At 35.5% G+C, this 17,264-nt stretch overlaps 1 protein-coding gene across 3 annotated transcripts in view; it reads left to right on the top strand.

Moving 5' to 3' along the window:
* Uvrag (UV radiation resistance associated) overlaps positions 1 to 17,264 on the top strand; it is a 327,505-nt gene that overhangs the window by 15,617 nt on the left and 294,624 nt on the right. For all 3 annotated transcript variants that reach the window (XM_071616501.1, XM_071616500.1, XM_027942640.2), the window contains exons 2-3: positions 10,959 to 11,076; positions 16,213 to 16,247. In XM_071616501.1, coding sequence (XP_071472602.1) covers positions 10,959 to 11,076; positions 16,213 to 16,247 — 153 coding nt within the window. The remainder of the gene's footprint in view (positions 1 to 10,958; positions 11,077 to 16,212; positions 16,248 to 17,264) is intronic.

Consider the following 17,264-nt stretch of genomic DNA (forward strand, 5'->3'; position numbering starts at 1 on the left):
CTTTAGGGCCACATAGTATTTCACTGTAGTGTAGACTATCACTAGTCCCTATTGATAGACATTCAAATTATTTAGTTTTTTGCTAATATAAGCAAATCTTCATTACATGAATTAATCAGCTGCATGTTACTGTAACATGCACTTGAGACAATCAACTTGTAAAGAGCAAAATTTTATTTTGCTGGCAGATTTGGAGATTTCATTCATTCAATAGAATGACCCTATTGCTTTTTGCCTGTGAAATGCTTTTGGGAATGATGGGGAGCAATGGGCCATAGTAAAAACCATTCACCTCATGGCTAGGACTCAAAAGAGAGGAAAAGGAAGGGTTGGTATTACTCTGTCCTCTTCAAGGGCATGCCCCCAGTGACCTGAAAACTCCCACCAGACCCTACCCTTTAGTGTTTCCACTACATGTTAATTAGTGCCTCTCTGAGAAACAAATTTTAACATGGGCTACTGGGAAACATTTAAGATCCATACGGTAGCAGTGTATCATATTACATATCTGCAAGTATATTTTAGCACAAATGCAGAAGTGGAATTCTGGATCAAAGAACATTCACATCTGTAATTTTGGTAGATAATTGTGAGATTTGCCAGCCATACAGGTTGTACTAATTACATTCCTTTCAGTAAAGTGCCTGTTTTGTCATGGCCTTTTCTCAGAATAGGTATCAGATTTTTGGTCTGTCAATTTTAGTTTTTTTTTTTTTAATTAAATAAGGAGGATCCTTTCATGTTTAAAAGCTTTTTGTGTTTCCTTTTCTGTGAATTATCTGTTTTCTTTTTTTTAATTTTTAATTTTATATTTTATTTTAAGGTGGACATAATATCTTTATTTTTTATTTTTATGTGGTGCTGAGGATCGAACCCAGTGCCTCATGCATGCTAGGTGAGCATTCTACCACTGAGCCCCAGCCCCAGCCCCTGATAATGTTCTTTGCCATTTTTTTATGTTGGGTTGTTAGACTTCTTATTGATTTCTAGGAATTCTTTTTTCTTTTTTTATGTGAATTAAATTTTTCTTTTTTTTAATTCCTTTGTATAATTTTAAAACATTTTATGTAGTAGCATTTCTGTAGTTCATATATTTTGTCATTCTTAGACCTTGGAGGTTATAAAATGACTCTTTGGGTGTTTTTATGCTTCAGTTGTTTACATTTAAATATACATTTGATTTTTAAAAAATTTTAAATTGAGGAGGTTTCAGGTGATACATCAAAACAAAAATTTACAAGTTTATGGGATACCATGTGATCTTTTGATATATGTATACTTTGTGTAATGTTTAAATTAGGGCAAATTATCTATTCCCTCAAACATTTATCATTTCTTTATGGTGAAAACATTCAAACTCTTTTTCTTCTAGCTTTTCAAAATATATAATACATTCTTGATACCTATAGTCCTCTCTGTGCAATAGCTCACTGGAACTTACTCCTATCCAGCTATATACCTTTTATAAATCATCTAAAATTTGTGTGTTTTTTTTTGATGACTACCCTATTTTCCTAACATCTTATTGATTAGTTCTCATTTCCCTAAGGGTCATCTTTGATTCCTTTTTATCTTTAATCTATTTTCTTCATCCCCAAGCACATCCATTATCTATAATTAGTAACTCCATTGAGCTAGATTTTTCTTTAGGCTCGAATATGTTGTTATCCTTTCTTTCTGTTTATATTGTTATTACTTTTAAACTTTGTTATTATTGGTAAATATATGTACATACATGTACAATATTTATTGCTATGTCCATGTATGTTGAAATGCATGTATATCTTATAAATGTGGGGAGAGAGAGAGATTAAGAGATGAGTGTTATGAACTCCCAGGAACCTATTACCTGGCCCAAATAACTGTTACCTATGGGATTTGTTTACTTTATACTCCTACCTATTGTCCTCCCCTATTCACAATTATTTTGAAACAAATCAAGGGCATTAATATTACTCTTAACACTTGAACTACTGATGGCTATATTCTATCTTGCATTTGTTATCCTCTTTAGGTAGGTCATCCTGTGTAACTCTGTGTTGTATATTTCTGAGTGCGGCTCACTGTTATCTAAAATTTATCCTTTTTATATTCACAAACTCACATTCTTTAGTAAGGTTACATATTGTGAAATTAGGGCATACCATGTTCCTATTCCCACAGTTCCTATGCATAGTCTGTGCAGGAAATGCCACAGATAGGAGAAAGAAGGGAGCAAGAGAGGGAGGGTGAGAGACCACGCAGAGGGCTGTCCTGGAATGTCACTCCAGAGGCCTGTTTCTTAGAGCAGCTTGGAGGGAAAAATGGAAGAAATGGGCAAGTTCAGACCTTCCACTGAGATTGGGGATAAACAAAATAGAGGTAAGAATGTATACCAAGCATAGATAGTTCAGAGGTGTATTTTGTCTTTTCCTGTGTAGAAGCCTGTTTTATAATTTAGTAGTGTTTAGTAAACGCATATTAATTCCTGTTGAAGGAGAAAAAAAATTAATGTTAAAATAGAGGCTTCATGGGGTGCTGTGGCTGTGGCTCAGAGGTAGAGCACTTGCCTAGCATGTGTGAGGCACTGGGTTCGATTCTCAACACCACATAAAAATAAATAAACAAAATACAGCTAAAAAAAAAAATAGAGGCTTCAGTTCCAAGGTTGCATAATTTGTGCCAGGGAAAGGTCTTATTTAGGAACAAGAACTATAAAATATTTTATGAGAGATTAGGGTTGTTGGATTATTTGTTTAAATCTGTAACACTGACTGTTGGCACCACTTATTTATAGCCAACAGCATCAAGCATTAGTTTTTAAAGCATTCTTATATTTTTTCAAAACTTCTCACAGTAAGACTTTCAGGTAGGATAAAAGGATTAGGAAAAAATAGGTGATTGAGAGTTCTATAATATAGACGGGGATTTTCCATTTTTTAAAAAAGGCTGACTTGAATTTATCAAGCTTAAACTCTTGGCTCAGTATTTCAGTGTTTACCTTCTGTGGAAATGTTGAAAACTAATTTTCTCCTAGGTGTGCTCTCCTAAGTGTTATAACAAAGTGTAATAGTAATTTGAATTTACCTGGAATACCCTGAGTCTTAATTCATACCTGGCATTGTCCTAGATTGAGAATAAATATCTAAACTAAAAAACGAATGTATCTGGGAGGTCAGAGTACAAATGAGAGAATTGTTAGGGACAAGTTTGACTACATTTCAAAAGCAAACACTGTTTCAAAAAATGATCTCATGCTATCTGTGATTATATACATCAGGGATCAGCAAACTGAGCTAACAGTGGTTGGTTTTTCTAACAACTAATGAGCCAAGACTGGTTTTTACATTGGTAAATTAAAAAAAAAAAAAAAAAATGCAGACAGACTGGGTTTGCCCTGATAAAGCTTAAAGTACTTCCTCTTTGACCTTTTCAAGTTTGCCAACCCTGATCTACATTATTTAGGGACTGTAGCAATGTTTCTTTATGTGAATATTTAAAATAACCTGCTCTTTTGTGTTTCATACCAGCACTTTTAATGGCCTTTTAAAAATTGTTATATGGTTTTACATGAACATATCAACATTAAAGAGTGGTTATTGAGTTTTTGTTTTTATAGCATACCGGAATAAACAAATTTGTTCACATTTTTGTGAATTATAGAATTGCTTGGTCAAGTATTATAAACATTTACAAATTTTGTAATTGTCGCTAAATTGCCCTTGCTCCAAATTGGACCAGTTTCCCCCAACTCTGTTTTCTTTATTTATGTCTGTCTGACAGAGAAAAATATTATAGTATGTTTAATCAGATAGGTTTCTTCTGCTATGTAACAAATTAAAAATTAGTGACTTAAATTAACATCATTTATTTTGCTCATGAATGTACTTTTGTCTGGGCTTGGTGGGAACAACTTGTCTCTGCTTACCTTGCTGTCATTTTGGAGGCTCAGAGGCTCAGGGTGTGGTCACTTAGATGTCTGGCTATCTTCTAGGACCAACTGGGTTTCAAGGAGGTCAAGTGGAAGCCATATCAGCTTTTATGATTTAGCCTCAGAAGTCACATATGGTCATTTCTGCTACATTTACAGATTTGCCCACATTTGAGTGGGAGAGAACATATATCTCAGTTGTTGGTGAAAGAGTGGCAACATCACATTGTAAGAGAGCATATGAGATGGGATGTATTGGTACAGTCATGTTTGGAAACTATAAATGCCCACAAGGTAGAATGTTTTCATGTGCATAACTTTAATTGTGGTTGTGATTATACCTTTTTTCATGTGTTCATTGGCCATTTCCATTTCTTTTTCTATGACCTACGTTTTTATATCCTTAGCTCCCGCTTTTAATTGGTGCGTTATAGTTGTACATAATGGTGAGATTTGTTAAACAAAGTTTAACAATATAATCTGGCTGATACTATTCTCTCTTCACTTCTGTCTTCCTTCCCCTCCTCTCATCTCTTCCCCAAACCAAACCAAAATAAAATATTTCTTTGTACCTTGCCACTAAGTTTGACTATTACTCTTCATCTACTAACCTGCTATTATGTGACACATCCTTAATAAACAGTTACAATTAAATCCTCTCCATAGTTATAATCTTTGACAGTTCCATAAGGATGGGCTGATGTTTGTCATTATAACTCTCATTTTATGTATGATTTGATCCAGAGACTTAAATGGTATCTGCAGGACTAAATTCCGCATGTTTTGACTCTGCTTTCCTCCTCACTGGTTTCTCTGTGATAGAAAGATGGCTGCTAGTATCTCTAACCTGTGTCCTTCCAGACTCAGGGACAGTGGGATGGGTGGAGGGTGGGTGAGAATGGGTTGGTAGAAAAAGAACTACTAATACAATTCCTGGCCCTCATGGATCATATGTAATGATCAGGGAAATGGTATGTGCTGATTGGCCTGATTTGAATCACGTTAACGTCCCTGATGCTGGTGCTCTGGTTAACTCTACAGGACTGATAGTGGGATGGAGGTCCTACAAAGGAAGATCTGTTTGTTTATTTTTTAACCAGAATAGATGCTTGGCAGGCCAAAGCAAGTCAGCAAACGAACAAACACAAAAACCAAACCAAAAAGTTTCATATAGGCAACTGTTAAATTATAAAGCAGCTTTCTAAGAAAATTAGTAGTTAACAAGGAAAGCAACTATTTTAGTTTCTTTAGAAGTACTGGTTTACAATCACGCCAATGAGTGATTCTTATTATCTCACTGAAGCTGATGTTTGAAATTTTACTGTGTATGCCACTTAAGTTTTGTATTGGAATGTGTGTGTGTGTGCGCGCGCACACACACACACACACGTGCATTTTTTGTGGTACTGAAGTTTGAACCCAGGGTGGCTGTAGCACTGATCTCCACCCCCCAGCCCTTTTTATTTTGAAACAGGGTCTTACTAAGTTGCCCAGGTGGGCCTTGGACTTTCCATCTTCCTGCCTTCGCCTCTTGAATGATTGGGATTATAGGTGTGGGACATCAAGCCCAGCCAAATTTATATTTTAAAGATTTTTTTAAAAGTTAAGGAGTTTAGGGTTGCCCTCCCTGTCTTTTTGCCCAGTGCTAATATTTCAGGTGTTTAAATTGTGCTCTCATTCCATCAATTCCTCTCCCAAATCAAAGGTGGATGTTTTAACTTTATGTTTTTAATCTCATATAGCATGCTTTACAGATAGTAGTATTTTAAAGATTTTTAAAGCTATATGTTAATTCAAACGTAAAAATCAGAATTTCCTGATTAGTTTTGGGGATGGATGTTATTAGACCACAGTTCAGCTGCCTAAAGCTACCACTATAGGATGATGCACAAGGAGTATTTTATCATCATGAAAGCACAGAGTAAAGCATTTGAGGAAGTTTTAAGGAGATACTGCCAAGGAAAACTGCGTGGAATATTATTTTAAAGAGTAATTCCAAGTGTGTATAAATCTTAATTATTCAGAATGTTTCTACCTTCATGAGATATTGAAACAATTTATTTTTTAATTTATATATGGGAGTGGAATGTATTACAATTCTTATTACACATATAGAGCACAATTTTTCATATCTCTGGTTGTATACAAAGTATATTCACACCAATTCAGGTCTTCATACATGTACTTTGGATAATAATGATCATCACATTCCACCATCATTTCTAACCCCATGCCCCCTCCCTTCCCCTCCAACCCCTCTGCCCTATCTAGAGTTCCTCCCATTTTCCTGCTCCCTAACACATTGTGAATCAGCCTTCTTATATCAAAGAAAACAATCCACATTTGGTTATTTGGGATTGGCTAACTTCACTTAGCATTATCTTCTCTAACTCCATCCATTTACCTGCAAATGCCATGATTTTAGAACACATTGTAGTTTGGTTTTAACTGTCTATGAATAGACCATTGGAAAAGATGACCTGGTATTTAATTCTATTTAGAGACGATCACAAGCAGTGTGTTTGATAGATAGTGCTGCCAGCCCATGAAGTACCACTAGACTTTATACTCTGGAATACCCAAAATGTATGTGAGTCCTGAGGATTTGTGCTATTCCAGAAGACTTTTGAGGCTTGACCTCAATTTCAGTTCTTAGATCAGTTCTTAGATTTGAAGTGCTCTGTGTTCTACCGTTTGGTAGATGGGCATCAGATTCCATTAAGGATTCCAGATCATTTAAGGAAAAGTGTAAGTTTATCAGTTACTTCTTTCACAGATGAATGCTTTTGACATTGTATCTGAAAGTCATTGCCAAACCCAAGGTCACCTATATTTTCCTCTTAGTTATCTTCTAGAAATTTTATAGTTTCGCATTTTATATTGAACTCTATAATCTATTTTTAGTTAAGATTTGTAAAAGGTATAAGGTTTAGATCTATGTCTCAATTTATTTTTTTGCCTTGTACGTATATGTCCAATTTCACCACCTTTTGTTGAACAGACTTGCTTCAGTGAATTAACTGCCTTTGAGCCTTCATCAAAAAACAGTTGACTCTATTAGTATGGGTCTGTGTCGAGGCTCTCTATTTTGTTCTCTTTTTTCTTCTTTTGCCAGTACCACACTTTCTTGAATACTGTAACTTTATAGTAGTGTCAGTTCTTTTACTTTGTTTTTCTTGATATTGTATTGGTTATTGTTTTTTTTTTAAACCTCTTCATGTACTTGGAATATTCCTCTATGTATTAAGATCTTCTTTGATAGTTTTCATCAGAATTTTACAGTTTTCTCATATTGATCTTATACACATTTTGTTATATTTGCACCTAAGATTTCTTCTTTGGCTGCTCAAACAATTTTTTAAGTTTAAGTTTTTAAATTTTTTATGTTAGTTAGTGCTTTGGAATCAAACCCAGTGCCTTGGGCATGTTAGGCAAATGCTGCATCACTGAGCTACATTCCCAGTTTAAATTCAGTATTTTTTGGATCTTGATCAAAGTATGCATATTTATGTAAATAATTTTTAGATATAAAAAATAATTTAACTAGAAACAAAGAAAGATATAAACGAGTCTTAGTATCTGGCAGTGTTGGTTGAGTTATGTGAACTATCTTGAAGTTCTGCCCCTGGAGTTGTTAGTCTTCAGGCAGACTACTATCTCTTCACCACCTCAGTACCCTTTTCTTTCCTCTACATTTTTTTTTTCTCATCCTGCTTTTCTTTTTCTCATACCAACTAGCTTATCTGTTCCTTTTTAAAAAATATTTATTTTTTAGTTTTAGGTGGACACAATATTTTTATGTGGTGCTGAGGATTGAACCCAGTGCCTCACGCATGCTAGGCAAATGTGCTACCACTTGAGCCACATCCCTAGCCCTTTATCTGCTCCTTTAAAAAAAAAAAATTATTTGTAGATTGACACAATAGGATTGAACCTAGTACTTCACACATGCTGGGCAAGCCCTCTACCACTGAGCTATAGCCCCAGCCCTTATCTGTTCCATTTTATCTTTCCTTGATCCTAATGCATTTATTTTCATTTTAACTCTTCTCAACATTTACCTACTTCAAGCAAGGCGATTTTGAAAGTTCCTGCAAAAAACAATAAACTGAAGAATGTTTTGGTTCTAACAATTATTTGTAACTGATAATAATAACTAGATGAAGTAATCTTTTTTCAGTTATCTTTTATTCCATGTTAGTAGTTTTTAAAAATAAAAAGTGACTTGATGATAAAATTGTAATAGATGTTATCAAAGAAGAAGCCAAGACATAGGGCACAAGAGGGCTCATGTTTACATGTACAGCCTTTTACCAAGATTCCTTTGTTCAATCAAGTGGCTGAGAGCATCTTGTATTTTAATTAATTACAATGTAATGAGAATACATACTCTAATGTTTTTGAAATAAGTAAATAAAGGAAAATACGGAGTCATACAATCCAAAGTCAGTGTTTTAGTAGAGTTGGTTTATTTGTGGAGGGGTTTTTGTTTTTTGTAAACCTTCTTGTAAAATGCCCTTATGTAGTCAGTTCTGTTTTATCTGCGTTGATGGATTTAAATTGGTAATCCATCCAGATGAGAATCCTAACCTTGGAGTCAGAAAGTGCTTGGAGGTGGTTGTATTTACTTCCTATGTATCGGAGAGACTCTTTAACAATGCCTACTGCACATCCACTACAGATTTCAGTTTCCTACATACTGCTTTGCAAGACAGTTAATTCCATTATGATTTCATTTATCATAAAATGACTCTCTTAACTGCTCTGTCTTCTATAGTAATAGGGGAGTATAAAGACCAAATTGTATCCGTCAGGTGTGTAAATACAATATATATAGAGAAATGCTCATGTAATATAGGTATAACCCCCTAGCTTTCTTTCCTTATTTCTTTCTTTTCCTCTCATTTATTTATTATTTACTGTCTTTTTAAAAATATTTATTTTTTAGTTTTAGGTGGACACAATATCTTTATTTTATTTTTATGTGGTGTTGAGAATCGAACCCAGTGCCTCACGCATGCTAGGCAAGCGCGCTACCATTTGAGCCACATCCCCAGCCCATGTCTTTTTTTCTTTTTTATATTTAGTTACTCAAAACTGTTGGAATGAAGAAATGAATAATGATAATAAGTAATACCTAATCTTACAGAGTTAGGAGGATTAAATGGTCAGTCACATGAGGATTAAATGGTCACATGTATGAAGTTTTTGGCACAGTACATGGTACATGGTAAACATTTAATTAATGCTAACAGTACCATGCTGGCAATGATCTCTATCATCAAGTCTTTTCCTGCTAGATAAATAGGGAAGATAATTATTAACAACTAACTTTAACAGAAGGCTGAATTGAATAAGCAAAGGTCTTATTCCTGTAAAGGAGCAAAGAATTTCAGTTAGAGAATCAAGGAGGAATCCTCTCCTTTAAACATTGAAGTATGAATAGAATCTCCTTAAAGAGAATGCAGGATTCTAGATTGAGAGGTTACCTGAGCAGAAAGCACAGAGCTGAGAAAGTGTGTGTGATGGATCCTTAGAAGTCAGACTGCACAGGCTTTGATAGCGATGATGGGAAGATTGTACTTTACTCCAAAGGCTTTGGGTGATCTTTTCAGGTCTTTGAACTGAGGCCCCATTTTGCAGTCATACAGTAAATTAAATGTGATTATTGTGTATAGATGATTAGTGGTTCCTGTAAATTTAAAATTTGGACAGAAATGGCTAACGGAAAGTGTACAGCAGGAGAAAATGATTGTAATCCAGGATGTGAAATGGAAATCCCGGGCAGATTGTGCAAAAATTAGTTTTTCAGAGTAAGCCCTAGAAAACTTTTGAAAATGTTATTTGGAGCTTTTCATACTTAGAGGATTAAGCAAATTTATTAGGTAATAACCTCTCTAAAAGAATCTTAATCTCTAGTTTGGGAGAAAGGATTGAGTTGGTATGTGTATGGAAAAGGAGCTGGGCCCTTCTGGCCATCTGCCTGTGTAACTGAAGATGAACTACATCAGGAGAATGGACTGGCTTTCAGCCTGAAGGGAGAGCTGTAAGCACATTTTGAAACTGAGCACTTGGTTTCTGTTTTTAAGTCTCTGAAGAGAATTCTCTGACATAGGGAATTAGCTTTGGGGGATGGATCCGAAGTGCCTAGATTTCAGCATTGCCGACATTTTCTCTTTGCTATGAAATGATTGATCTATTCCTTAAGGTTATCTTGTATTTTTACTGATTTCTACTATTGCTTATGGAGATTTTGTGTTTCTAATACTTAAGACTCCAAATAATTCAAGCCTCAGTTTAGAGAAGTTGTTAAGAAGGGGGCTTGATTAAGAAATAGAGACTGGTTGGCTGTTGGTAAAGCCAGAATTTAATTTAAGCTCTGAAGAGTAGGGTTATTGGCTGGATGGAGTGACTAGTGATTTATTATTTTATTTTTTGGCTCTGACCTCTTCTAATTATACAAATGATCTGTCAGCTAGACTAAACTAGCAACAGGGGTGTATGTTTGTAATAACTGCTGATTTTCTCTTGGTATGAGATGGACTTTCCTTTAAAATATTTTTTTAGCTCTTGATAATAGACCTTTATTTAATTTATTTATTTATATATGGTGCTGAGAATTGAAGCCTTTGCCTCACACATGCCAGTCAAGTGCTCTACCACCAAGCCACAACCCCAGCTCTTAGATGGACTTTTCATGTTTACCAGAATCCTGCAAAACAAAAGCAAGCTACTACTTAGTTTATGTTCTAGGGAATACTGATGTTCTTTTGTAGGAGCATGGCACTTATATGACACTTATGCTTTTCAAAAAAAATTCATATCTGCTCTCATTTTATACAACTATTCTGCAAATGAGATAGAACAGGACTAATTCCTATTTGACAGGGGATGCTGAGGCATAAATGAAAGATGGGGTTACAGTTGCTGGGTCAACAAATAAATGACTGGGACAACCTGTTATAATTTCATTTTTGAGCTGTCGCTTTGGAACATTATATAGGAGTGAAAAAACTGAATGCTGTCTCTATTTGTTGTTACTTTTTAGCGGCGTCTTCGGCATCTTCGAAACATTGCGGCCCGGAACATTGTTAATAGAAATGGCCATCAACTGCTTGATACCTACTTCACACTTCACTTGTGTAATACTGAAAAAATATATAAAGGTAAGGGAATTTGTGGACCCATCGATTGTTACATCTCATTTTTATTCTTTTGTAGCACAAGTGATTTTTTTTTTAGTGCCTCCAGTTATTGCTGCTTATTGGAAAGTTCAGTTGTCATTCTGTCATGTTGAACAATTGTATATATTAAAGAAGCATGGCTAATAGTTCTTTCTGGTAACTTTCTGATAGTTTGTCATTCTTTTATGAATGTAGCTGTTAATATTCCAGTAGCTGCATTTAAAATGGAGTATGTGATTCCACTAAACATTTTCTTTGCTCTTATGGTAAAATAGAAATCTAGTTTGTGTCTTCTTTTTTTGGTGATGCTGGGGATTGCACCCAAGGCCTTGTGCATTCTAGGTAAGCACTCTACCAACTGAGCTATATATATCCCCAGCCCCATGTTTGTGTCTTCTTATACCTGTAATTTCTTCTGTAATGGGATCCTTTTCAGAAGAGTGTCATATTTTTTCTCTTTCATGTATTGTATTATGGATTCTTCCGTAAGTGACATTTCTAAGAATAGATGAAATATTTAATTCAAAATCACAATCATCTTTGGAACACATGTTGAAACAAAAGACACTTTTATAAAACCAGTTGACTTAAGTGGGATGAACTTACATGTTATCATAGGCTGTTTTTTGAAGTTATCTCAACGAAATGATCATGAACATGTTTAGGGAACAGGTGGTGAAAAAATCACAGAGAATTCCAGGCCCTGGTAATAGTACTGAGTCTTTCACTCACTTGGAAGCCTTATGAGCCTCACTTAATTTATCCTTAAAATGAGAGAACTGAGGATTTCTGTGACTTCCTTCTGCTCTGAAATCTCATGGTTGAATGAAATCTCTTCATAAGTTTTGTTGGGCTTTGTAAAGCTTTCTCTCAGTAATCCTAGTGAATATCACCTTATCTTTTTTTTTTTTGTACCAGGGATTGAGCCCAGAGGCACTGTCTGAGCCACATTCTCCAGCCCTTTTTATGTTTTATTTAGAGACAAGGTCTTGCTGAGTTGCTTAGGGCCTTGCTAAATTGCTGAGGCTGGCTTTGAACTCTCGATCCTCTTGCCTCATCCTCCCGAGCTGCTGGGATTACAGGCATGTGCCACCATGCTCAGCAGGTCACCTTATCTTTATTGGACCTGTCATGACAAACATGAATATTTCATGATCATTATATGGTCCTTGGTGTAAAATGACTATGATGAAAGGTCAGTTGGCTCTTCTCACTGAACTACTTGTACTACCTATTTAGTGGTATCATTTCTTAGTTTTACAAGAAATTTTTTTATTGGAAGAATATCTGAAATGCTGGTTTCTAAGTATTCTTTTATTTTAGCAGGTCTCAAGAACATATGTGTGAAATTTTTTTGACTTTTGATATCTTTTTAGTGCTGGTAGGAGATTTTCGGTTAAGGTAGTTCACATCAAATACCAATTGTTATATCCCCATAGAATAAAACCTGTTGTATGGATGGGGAACTAGGTTCTAATTTTGTTTCCCTCATAAAGTTGAAATTTTTATAACATCAGATTTGTTCTTCATTCAGTTATTTTCTCAGTTGTGAAATATCTGTGTCTGTCTTCTCCTGGAATACCAACTAGCTGCGATACATCTGAAGAAGAACTCAATACAATCTAATTTGATGATCTCATCCAAGTTTCATATTTAAATATGATCTATTGACCTTTCCTCTGAACTCATACTCCTATATCCAGTTGTACAACCCCCTTTGAAGTCTAGTAGTAACTTAACCTTGGTGTCACCTTTCCATTGCTGTGACCAAATACCTGAGATAAACCACTTAAAGGAGGAAAGATTTATTTTTGCTTATGTTTCAGAGATTTCAGTTCATAGTTGGCTTTATTTCTGTGAACTTGTGGTAAGGCAGGACATCATGGTCAGGAGAAAATGTTGGAACAATGTTCTTCACTCTGTGATGGCCAAGAAGCAGAGGTGGATGTGGAGGGGTGGGGAGGCAAGATGTAATTCCCAAGGACCTTCCGCTAGGTCCCACCTCCTCCAGTTTCCACCATCTCCCAGTAGTCTTTTCAACTATAAATTCATCAGTGGATTAATTCATTGAAGAGGTCAGAGCCCTCAATCACTTCCCAAAAGCCCCACCTCTGAACATTGCTGCATTGATCACCAACCCTTCAACACATGAGCCTTTGGGGGGCATTCCAGATCCAAACTGTAACAAGTGGTATGTTCAGAAATGAATTTCTGATGTTCTAATCCTGAATTCATTCGTCTATTACAAAAATGGCAACTCCGTTTCCTTGCTAAAAACCTTGGAATCATCCTGGATTGTCATCTTTCTGTTATATCCCACATCCAATTTGTTAACAAGTACTTTGGGCTGTTATTATTAATATGTTGCCTAATCAGATCACTTCTTGCAATCTCCAAACCATCATCTCTTGCCTGAATTGTTGAAGTGTTCTTGTAACAGGTTTGTCTGTCTGTGTCTCTCCCTCACTCTGTTCTCAACTAAGATTCTATTAAAATGAAAATCAGATTGTGATATTCTCCTCAAAATCCCCCAGTGGCTTCCTCCCTCATTCAGAATAAAAGCCAAAAACTCGTGTGGTTTCTTTGAAGGCTCATGATTTGACCCTCTGCTGCCTCTCATGTTCCTCTCCTGCCCTCCTGACCTTGCTGTTTATTTGCCCCAAGCTCTTTCCTCCAGGTAGCCACATTACTAGCCTTTCACCTTTCTGCAGGTCTTTATTCCTCTTGTTTCTCAGAGAAATTCCTTGATCACCCACTAACCCTCTTGCAGATTGTGACTATCCTGCCTGTCTTTTGTGCTTTATTTTTGTCCACAGTACTTACGCTCATCCAGCATACAGTATGTTCAGTTATTTGGTAACATATGGCTCCTCCACTAGAATGTAAACTCCACGAGAGCAGAAATTTTAAAGTTTACCTTAGCTCACTGTTGTGTTCCTAAAACCTGGAACAATACTTGGCATGTGCTAATACATATCTTTTTTTTTTTCTAAATTTAATTTTTGAATAGATAATTCAGTCTGTGGTTCAAAATATATACAAAGGTTTAAATTAAAACCTTCCTTTCACGGGTCTCCCATCATCCTAGTTTTCCACCTCACCCTGATAACTATTCTTACTCATTTCTGTTCATCTTTCCTGAGATTCTTTAGGGCAAATACAAGTAAAAATAGGAGTGTTCTTATTCTTTTCTCCTCTCTTGTTCACACAAAGATACCACCCTACTTACTCCACTTAATGTATCTTAAATGGCTTTTTCCATGTTGGTTTAAAGACCCTCCCTAATTTTTTCCTTACATAATTTTACACTGAATATGTGTACCATAATTTATGTAACTGGCTCCTGTTCTTGGGCATTTAGGCTGTTTCAGTCTTTTGTTATAGTATTGCATCAAACAACTTTGTAAGTACACTGTTTTGTTTGTGTGCTAGTATACCTGTAGGGTAAATTTCAAGAAGTGCACTTACTGGGACAAAAAGATTGTGCACTTTGTTTTGTTAGCTACTGCAAGATTGCCTTCATGTGAATTGCTTCTTGCATGAGTGCCTTTGTTTCCACAGCCTCACAAATGGACTATGCAAATTTTTGAATTTTTGCCAGTCTGATAGGTGAAAAATAGTTTTGTAGTATAGTTTAAGCTTGTATTTTTCCTGTTATGAGTGAGTCTGATGCACTAATAAGCATATGTTAAATGGATTGCATGTAGTATGACAGCCCAAACTTGCCATTTTAGCCATGCTTTGCCATCTCTTGATTCTGTAACTGTTAAAAGTTACTGTAACTTTTGGGGTGTTTTGAATAATGCTATACAAAACAATCTTTTTAAAGATGTTTTTCCTAAAACACATGAATGTATGAGACAAACCTTTGGAAGTAAAATTGCAAGATCAAAGACCAATTCATTATTTTAAAACTTATGTCTAAGCATAATCTGTGAAATTGTTTAATCAGTAAAACATATTTCCCAAGTATCTCCTCTGTGCCAGGAGTGGTTTAACATGCTTAGGAAAGAGTGGATGTACAGAACAAGTGCTGGGGCTCATGGGCTTATGGTTATGGGTTAAATATGTGACACATAAATTTCAACATATTAGGGGAAAAAATTTGTCTATGTATCAGCTCAGATCATCTCAAGTACCAGTAGGATGTACATCACACTGGGGAAACAATATAAGGATGCAGGAGTCCTTATGGGTTCTGCCATGGCAGAGAAGCACTGGGATTACTTGGGCAGAGTAAGCAGAGGGAATATGGAGCATTGTTGGGTCAGAAACCTAAGGTATTTTGATGTTGTCTTTGGGTATTGTAACACCAACATATATGAAGGTTTGTAGGATCAAGAATTTTTGATGTTTATAGAGGACCTTTGATTATTACTCTAATCTCTATTTGTCTAGTCAAGAAGTTGACTAAGGAAGTTAAAGAGACAGAATGTTAGTGACAGAGGTGGAGATTGAGTTTAGTTTACCAGGTTGCTAGGACAGTATTTATTCCACAAGACTACAGTGAATAATCGTAAGAGATTTTTTCTTTTTTTTTTTTTTTAAAGTACCCAGGATTGAACCTAGGGGTATTTAACCACTGAGTCCCACCCCCAGCCCTTTTTATTTTATTTTTTAAATTTTGAGACAGGGTCTTGCTGTGTTGTTTAGTTGCTGAGGCTGGTCACAAACCTGCAATTCTCCTGCCTCAGCCTCTTAAGTTGCTGGGATTATAGGAGTGAGCCACCTGGCTTGACTTATAGAGATGTTTGAGTAGAACAGGATAAATGGAATCAGCTGTAGAGAGTAGTAGTGGGGGGCGGGGGGAGGAAGAAGAAAGTTTGAGATTTTAAGGGCTCAAGTTAGAATCCGTGGTAAAAGGAGCTAGACAACAATCACTAAATTAAACCTGAGATTTGAACCTTCTTCAAAAGTGATATTTCCCCTTTAAAGCACTTTAATTTAATCTTTATTTCTATTTTTATTTTTTGTAGATAAAGACAACACAGAATAGAGCCCTTGAACATGTTTAAAATGTTTTACTAGAATATATGTTTGAAAATATACAAGATTAAGGGTTAGTTAATTAACTTATTTTCTTTCATATCACTTATTGTTCTTTTTCTTCTTTTCCAGAATTTTATAGAAGTGAAGTGATTAAGAATTCCTTGGTAAGTTTGCTTTCTGACAGGAACATATGATTAAGCCTATATAACCCCTCCCTCAGAAAACATAGAGATGTAAAATAAGTTGAGGCTCAGTTCTCATATTATGATACTTTGGCAAATCTTTAATCAATTATTATTAAATTATCACTTATTTGTTCATCACTTCTATCTTGTTAAGAAAAATGCCTGGCACATAGTAGGTGCTTGATAAATATTTACTGACTAAATTAATATATTTTTTCTATTGGAAACTTTGTTAAAAACTCAAATTCTGTTTCTGAAACTTTCACTTACTATAAAGAGTGTTTTTATTATTTGACTTGCCAAACATAATAAATGTTACCTTTGTTTAGTAAGGTTTTTAAGAATATTTTGCATAGGGTCTTTGTATAAGGTATATTGTTTCTTGGCTGTGGCATTGCTCAGTTACAAAGTTGGAGGTGTCCTATGTTTGATAATGTATATGCTGGATATTTGCATAAATGCTTCATTTATTACACTGTATTGAAGAAAAAAAAAGAAGAGCTTTTTGATAATGAAAATATCCTTTTAGGGCTAGGTGAAGTGATGCATGTCTGTAATTCCAGCAACTCAAGAGGCTTAGGCAGGAGGTTCAAAAATTTGATGCTAAGTCTCAGCAACTTAGTGAGACCCTGTCTTAAAATAGAAAGAACTGGAGATGTACTTCAATGATAAAGTGTCCCTGAGTTCAATCCCTAGTACCAGGGGGGAAAACAAAAGTAGAGAAAGAAAAAAGAAAACATCTTTTTAGAGGTCTAAGCCCATACTGGGTTTGGCTCATGTTTACTTTCTCAGTCTCGTCTCCGAACACTCTTTTCACTCATTGTGTTCAAGCCTGCCTTCTTTCAATGTTTCACACGTGCCTCACCTGTTGTTCCTTATACACTTGTTTCCTCAGCTCTTTGCTTGGCTGAAGAGGTCTTTGAGGTTTCAGCAAGGCCTGTGACCATTTCCTTCTTTACTCTATCTAGTCACTTTATTTTTCATATCACCCTGTTT

Source organism: Marmota flaviventris, chromosome 9 (assembly GCF_047511675.1).
Source record: "Marmota flaviventris isolate mMarFla1 chromosome 9, mMarFla1.hap1, whole genome shotgun sequence".
Taxonomy (NCBI): domain Eukaryota; kingdom Metazoa; phylum Chordata; class Mammalia; order Rodentia; family Sciuridae; genus Marmota; species Marmota flaviventris.